This window comes from Egretta garzetta, unplaced genomic scaffold, assembly GCF_000687185.1.
Source record: "Egretta garzetta isolate BGI_Z169 unplaced genomic scaffold, ASM68718v1 scaffold357, whole genome shotgun sequence".
Taxonomy (NCBI): Eukaryota; Metazoa; Chordata; class Aves; order Pelecaniformes; family Ardeidae; genus Egretta; species Egretta garzetta.
In genome coordinates, this window is record NW_009260335.1 from 85037 (window position 1) to 92368 (window position 7332).

At 36.4% G+C, this 7332-nt stretch overlaps 1 protein-coding gene across 1 annotated transcript in view; it reads left to right on the plus strand.

The window, feature by feature from the left end:
• CNTNAP4 (contactin associated protein family member 4) overlaps positions 1–6770 on the plus strand; it is a gene marked incomplete at its 5' end in the record, with an annotated part of 90328 nt that extends 83558 nt beyond the window's left edge. The window contains 3 exons of the mRNA XM_035897987.1: positions 1690–1908; positions 2268–2339; positions 6577–6770. Of these exons, the coding sequence (XP_035753880.1) occupies positions 1690–1908; positions 2268–2339; positions 6577–6770 (485 nt within the window). The remainder of the gene's footprint in view (positions 1–1689; positions 1909–2267; positions 2340–6576) is intronic.
• Between the last annotated feature and the right edge of the window lie 562 nt (positions 6771–7332).

Here is a 7332-nt window from a genome sequence, read left to right on the forward strand (position 1 = left end):
TTTGTGTTTTGCTTTTGGGATTGTCTTTGAAAAAGGCAATGTAGGTGGAGTAATTTTGTCTTTCTTTGCTGAAAAAATTTGAGTGCACTTAGCAAATTAATTTCTATAAAAATATTTAAAGATACATAACTACTGTTTACTATAAAATACTGACTCCAAACAACAACTTGTGTGTCCATGTGATTTTTGGTCAGTTAGATTTGACTTAAGCACTAAAGTGGAGAAGGGTTTGTCTTCCCTAAATCTTATCACTTTCAGCAGCAAGATTTCTTGATCTACTAAGAAGTTTTACTTTATCTTATCAGTATTCTTTAATTAATGATTGAAGTGTATCCTTTCATAGTATACATATAGAATATTTACAAAATGGAAAATAATAGAAACTGGAAAATAATAGAAAGTGCTTCACTATTGAGGTTTTTGATCCTACTTATAGTTAGACATATACATTTTTATCACAAGGGATTTTTGACATTTTTTTCTTGTCACCTCAAGTTAGTCTTTTTCTTAAGACATCCAGATCTAGCAGATACTTCTGTGCAATGAGGCAGTCATCAGAAGCAGTGTATGCTGCAGAAAGAACAGAGGCAGTTAAACATCCAACATTCTATGTAATCCATCAGTGTAAGTGAGCAGACTTTTGGCTGACATCCATCTATCTAATAATGCATCATCATTGCAACAAGCAGAGAGCAGCTGATGAAAATGCTACAACATTCTACCAAAACACATTAGACCAATTTTCACTATTAACTTAATTGTATTGAGAAGTGCATTGTACATTGATATTTTAAATTATTATGGTAGTCACTGTAAGGATCACAAGTTCATTCATGTGTTCTAGGATGTTGGAGATGGAAATGAATGAAATTCCCATTTTATGTGCACAGAACTTGAAAATGTACTTCCCCTAAGAGTCCTCTTTGAATAATTAGTACTTCCAGAGTTTTTGTTTAAATTAGAACTGTCAGAGTAAATAAATTGTTTTCCATTTCCAAAGTACTGCATTAGTGAACATTAACTGGTGAATAAATAGGGAGTTCTGACAGAGTACATACATTCAGAAAGGCAGCTCAAGAGAAAAAGGGGTGTGTGTCTTTTTTTTTTTTCCTTAGTGGGAAAGATAATGGTATCATGTTTAAAATGTACATAAATTGGAACAACATTCATTTTTTAAAATTTCACAGAAACTATCTTGATGGATTTCCAGGGTCTGAGGTCTTCAGAGAGTTTTTGTTTTGACAGACTTGACAGTGATGGGATAGAGTAGATGTATGAATCTGTGAAAGAATATGATCCAATAACCTACATATTTATGAAAATAAATCCAATAAAATATGTATTTTTCATGAATGCATGTTTCATCCTTATCTTTTTGCAGAATGAAAAAGTGTTGCATTTTAATTTAAATATTTTACTTATATTTGAATCTTTTTGCTTTGGAACTTGCTACAGTAAGTCATAAACATTTTCCTCAGTAGACTAGCAACTATCATCTGTTTAAAAAAAAGTGTTGAAGGGATCTGAATGTCTTTTCATTAAAGATAGACAAGAAAGGGATTTAGTGAATCTACATATGTTGCTGTAGCTCAAATATACTCAGAGGAACACAGGTTAACTATTCTTCTGTCACTTTATTTTGTACATTTGCACTAAGATTAATTGTGTTCTGTTCCTTTTGATTAACAGAAAACAGAGATATAGATGAGGAGACTATGAAGGCAAACTCTCAGGGGTTTATTGGATGTCTCTCTTCAGTGCAGTTCAACCACGTTGCTCCTTTGAAGGCTGCACTGCACCACAGCAGCTCAGCCCCCGTCATCGTAAAGGGACGCTTCAGTGAATCCAACTGTGGTACTTTAACTGGAGCTGACTCAACATCAAGTGAAACAACCCATTCATTTGCAGGTAGCATATGATTATCACTTGTTCAGATCTCTGAAGCAAAATCTAAATAGAGTACTTATGACCTGAATCACAACTGCTTTTTTTTTTTTTTTTTCCACGTGGATTAGCATCTCAGAAGTATTTTGAAAAATAATTCTTTTTTATATGCACTTACTTCCTTTTCTCTAACATTTCTCTTTTCCTCTGAATGTTTACATTTTTCTCTTTATCTCTGTAAAGCATCATCTAAATCACTGTTCTTTGCATGCTTACAGACCCACACTACTACCACTGTACCATACTGTACATGAGTTGTAACCATGTGAGAATGTCTTGAAAATCCTTCTTCTATTTGTCATTTTCCTTTTTTTCTGCTGCAGATCACTCTGGACCAATAGATGAGGGAAAGCCCTTAGCTAATGCAATCAGAAGTGACTCTGCAATTATTGGAGGTAATAGGGACTATAACAACTTCACAGGAACCTTTTTTTCTAATAACTTTCAATGCTGAAGTGAACTCCGTTTAGTTTTGTGTGCATAAAAAAACTAGCAAAAAGGTTTCATTTTATTACAAGTGGTAGATAAAACCCAAGCATTGTTTTAAAATGCAATCAATAGCTCTGTATTTTCTTATTACATAAATTTATGCCATCAGTGTTTCTATACATTGGAACATTCTGTGGAAACACGAGATACTAAAAACCAGTTTCCAATCTGCATAGTTATAGTGTCTGTGACTTTAAAAAGTACTTGGATATATTGTGACTAATAGCATAAGTTTAAGACTCCTATAGCTCCTTTACTATGCCAAAAAATTACATTTTGCTACATAGTCAAGTTCAAAATCTTCTTTATTAGATCTGAGCAACACATATTTTTCTTCAGAAAATGGGGTTTAACAGTGCTTGAATCAATCCTTTGATAGACTGAGGCAAGTTTCGTTCTGGTTCCACATTTGGAAAGCAAGGTACTCTTAGACAGACCATCACTTGCATTAATTAACAGCTTAAAAATAAAACGTATTTTAAAATAATAAGAATAAAAACTCATTACTGTTGCTTTGAAATACCCTTACTCCTTGATTTTCTTATGATTTCTTTTGGCCACTTTCATCAACTCAAACAGAACTACAAAAGATCATCCACAAACCTTTTCCAAAACGCTTATTTTTAACAGAGGAATAGAGGGAGAACCATGTACAGTTCAGTTGCTCCTAAAGTGGATTTGTTGACAGTCCTTTTACATTTTATACCTCTCAGAAAAAATATGGTATAAAACTTAGGACAAACATCTTGTGTTTATAGTCCAGGACTGATAATCAGGATATGCAGGTTCCTTTACTGGGTCTTTCTGACTGACCGTCCTTAAAGCAAGATTCATCTCTGTTGCAGTGGGGAAGCCTACCAGTTCTGTCTCTTTAGAAGGAATGACGAGTACTCAGATGAGCCTTATTAGAGAGAGTTTGGGATTGGGGACCCTCAGAAGAATTTCAGTTCCTGTCACCAATATTGGAGCAAGAGTATGGCTATGTCAGTTCAGTTTTTTTTCTTTCAAGGGATAGTATCATCTCTCAAGACAATCTTCCGCTGTGAGAATTTCTGTTGGTACTTCTTTTGGGTGGAGGTGAGGGAAGGGAACTTGTTTTCACTTATGAAGGTGGTATTTTTTCGGTATAACTTACTGTTTCAATTTCTTTTAGTTACTTGAACAGAAAGAGGGTAGAGGGAGGGAAAGGTCATTCCCTCCATCTTTTAATTCTGAATAGGTTTCCTTTCTAAGGGTTTTAAAAGCCAAGTGACTTAGGGGGATCTAGCAAAATAAAGCTGCCAAAGCTTCTCACTGAGGATAAAAATATTTAGGTCTGTGGAAGGTGGAGTTGAGATAAAAACCTGCAGTAATTTCTGTGTGTGCCATTTAAATAATGCTACCTGCTATGGTCAGTGCCTGCCAACAACATGCTGCATGGTCAATGACTGAAATAAGAGGTAATAAAACCTAGAAGCTTCCTTGCTTGTAAAATGATATTTATGTCTATGTTTTTATACACACAAACTTTTACCACTCAATTCAGTGAGATAAGGATTTTAAAGCAAAGTTTCTGAGTTCTTCTACATGTCTAACTTTGTCAAAAATGACTTTGCTGTTTCAAAAGATAAGTGTTATTTTACATAAGTATCTGTACATAAAGATCACTTTGTGTGCTAAGTAATTTAGTGTTTGAGGGAATTTTTAAATGTACTAACAACAAAGTAATTTTTGAACTTCAAGCTACAATAGTTACAGCCTTTCTAAGATAATAATAATTTCACAATTTTATTATTATTAAACACATTTGGGAATATTCACTCACAGTTCTTCTCCTGCTTAGCTACGGTTGTTTAAAAGTCAAAATAAAGCAAGCTGTACAACACTCAGTAAAAGTTTAATGTAAGTATACTTAAATTAATATAACTGGGAATTGTACCAATTCAGCTACCTCAGTTAAGGCAAGCTTACAGAAAAGCCCTTACAGGGGACATGTACTGTCACTGTGAAACAAAGGAATGGCTGTTTTATTTAATCCAAATAAGAACCAGATTGACTCAGACTGTAGAGTCTATACCAGAGAAGAAGGTACCAAACAAAAAAGATTATGTTCTTTCCAGGAAGGATAGCTGCTCATATTAGAAAATGAAAAAAAAAAAAAAAGACAATGATCAATTTTGGATGGTTTGTTTTTATTTACAGTGCTAAGAGACTATGTATTTTTAGTTTTCTTGCAGTAGTGGCCAAGTTATGCAGCAGACTGTTCCTTCATCTAGTACAGCTGAGTCACTGCATCACAACTGTTTCCCAGACAGTGTTTTTTTCTTCCCTGCAGCCTAGTCTTGCTTTCTGCTTCCCTTCTGTTTCATTTCTCCCCAAATTCCTTTCCTGCCCAACCTCTGACTCATGAACCTGAGGGCCTGAGACCATCATGAGAGGATGAATGAGGAAGAGAGGAGATGGGTTGGAGGTCTGTAAGATCATGCTTATCTCTGTGGGAAGTATCTCTTTCCTCACTGTTCCTAATCCACTGCACTAGGAGCCACATGGCTACTGGCAACAGTTCAGTAAATCTTAAATAGTCACCTTTAAAACTAAGTGCCCTTTCTATTTAGTCTCTTATGTGCTGGGCATGTGGCACATATGGTACCTGATGAGTCCCCTATATAAAGCTTATACTCCTGACCCTTTGCTTTCTAATACCGTAATGCAGGTGGCTGTACGGATGATGCCAGATGGGGCTGTTAAAGCTGTGGGAAAAGGAATCCTTCTTACTACCATCTGTGAAGACAGGGACCTTGTTTACTTATGAACCCAAAGTCATGTAATTATGCAAAGCAAAAACACGCCTAGGGTGTCAGAACAAGTGCCACAAACCTGGGAGGAAGGGAAGAAGTCAAGCCTTATTTATTATTTAACATTAATATTTAACCCTGAACTTGAAGTAAGCATTGATTTTAGTATTTTAGTATTTTAACCAGTGTCTATTCATTACAATGATGCGGTTACAGAAATGTGAGCCCTAGCTAATGTAGATCATGAATCACAGAATCACAGAATGGCAAGGGTTGGAGGGTACCTCCGGAGATCATCTAGTCCAACTCCCCTGCTAAAAACGTTCACCTAGAGCAGGCTGCACAGGACATCGTCCAGGATGAAAACCACTTCATCCCATTATGATGTACCAAAGGCAGTCAAACAGAGTTGAGATTTTCTTCCCTGAGGCAGAATAAACATTAACATTTCTGTCCCGTATCACCTGACGGCATAAAGACTGGCCAATTTCCATTGGAATCCCTATGATAAACTGTTTTACGTTTTCTTTTATAAATTCTCCTCGTTAACTGCATTTTTTAGTCAGAACCAGTCATCTGTGGTCTGAACTAATTTGCGTGGAGTACTGAATATGAATGGGACTAACTTTGCAACAATTTCAGTGCCAAGTGTCTGAGGCTTGGGCTTTGTGGTGTGCACAGGCAGAGCTGATAGAGGACCTGGTTCAGAATTCCAGACTGGTACCTTTGTGCTCAACCTGTTCTGCTCTGCCTCCTCTCTCCAGATTCCTTTTCCAAACCTGGAGCAGTGGTAGGAGACCTGATTGGCAGGTGAAAGCTGATGAAGGGACATGTGTCCCCTTCCCTTCTGATGACATGTAGCATGAGGAAGAGTCCTGAGTGACATGAGTGACTGAGGAAAGGGAAAGTACTTTGTCTAATAGTCATAGGAGTTGGGGAAAAAGAGAAAGTTATAGTAGTGTCCTTTGTGCTGTCCCATTGTCTGGCAGGAAAGCTCCTGAAGAACAGCTCCTCAAATCTGCAGTGACAAAGAGTTAGGGGCTGATGGCAAAAAAAGAAAAGACACCCTCTTATCTATGGTACGCTAAGGCCCTTACTGGTCTTCCATTCAAAAGTTTCAAGACGTATAGTATTCTGTGGATTTTTTTTTTGTATTTAGTAGTGTGCAAAATTGCAAAACAATCACCATGAATCTTATACTACAGTGCTGTTTCTGGTTTGAAAGCAGCTAAGGCTTCTTATTTCTTGTGCTTCCCTGCAACCCCCTCCATTATGTGGTGGAGTTACTCCTTCTTTGTCCTACTGTCTGGCTCATGAGTTATTAATTGTCTATCCTTTCTCTTGACTTTTTTCTCTTTTCTTCTCCTAGGTGTGATAGCAGTCGTGATATTCATCCTACTTTTCATCACTGCCATAGCCATACGCATTTATAAAAAAAAAGTCATATACTCAAAAAATGAGGCAAAAGGATCTGAAAATGAAGACAGTGCTCAGTCTGCACTGAAAAGTGAGCTCAGCGTGCAAAACACAGCCAATGAAAATCAAAAGGAATACTTCTTCTGATTGGCATTCATGACTTAATTTAATATAAAAAAGTGACCGACTTTCTTGTTAAGCCAGGGGCTCTCAATGGACAGAAAAAGCTCTTGCACTCTACAGTAAATGCAATGGATTTGAGACTTATTATACTGCATACGTTTGGTCTCAGTGATTGCTATAGGGGGCCTCTTTAAATTACATGTATTCCTTAGCTATTATACAGTAAATGCATTTTATGTAACAGTGAATTAGATATTGTAACCAATTTCATTGTTGGTAGTTTCCGACTGTTCTGATGTGACCTTCTACAACTGAAGTTTAACGTACATAACGACTATGATTTTTGAATAGGAAAATTGTTATGAAGTTATTCCTATCCTTTTCTTTAAAATTTGATTCTGGAATTTTTTTCAAGATGAAAGGTGGATTCTAATACTTCGTGTTACTAAAGAAATTCTGATGTGTTGCATTATAGTGATCCCTCTTATTTCCTCAAACTGAAAATGCCTTTTGAACTGGTTGGTCGGTGTCAGCATCTGCTTGTGAGGCATGGAGTTTGGTGTCCAAAACAAACCGTACTTCTTTC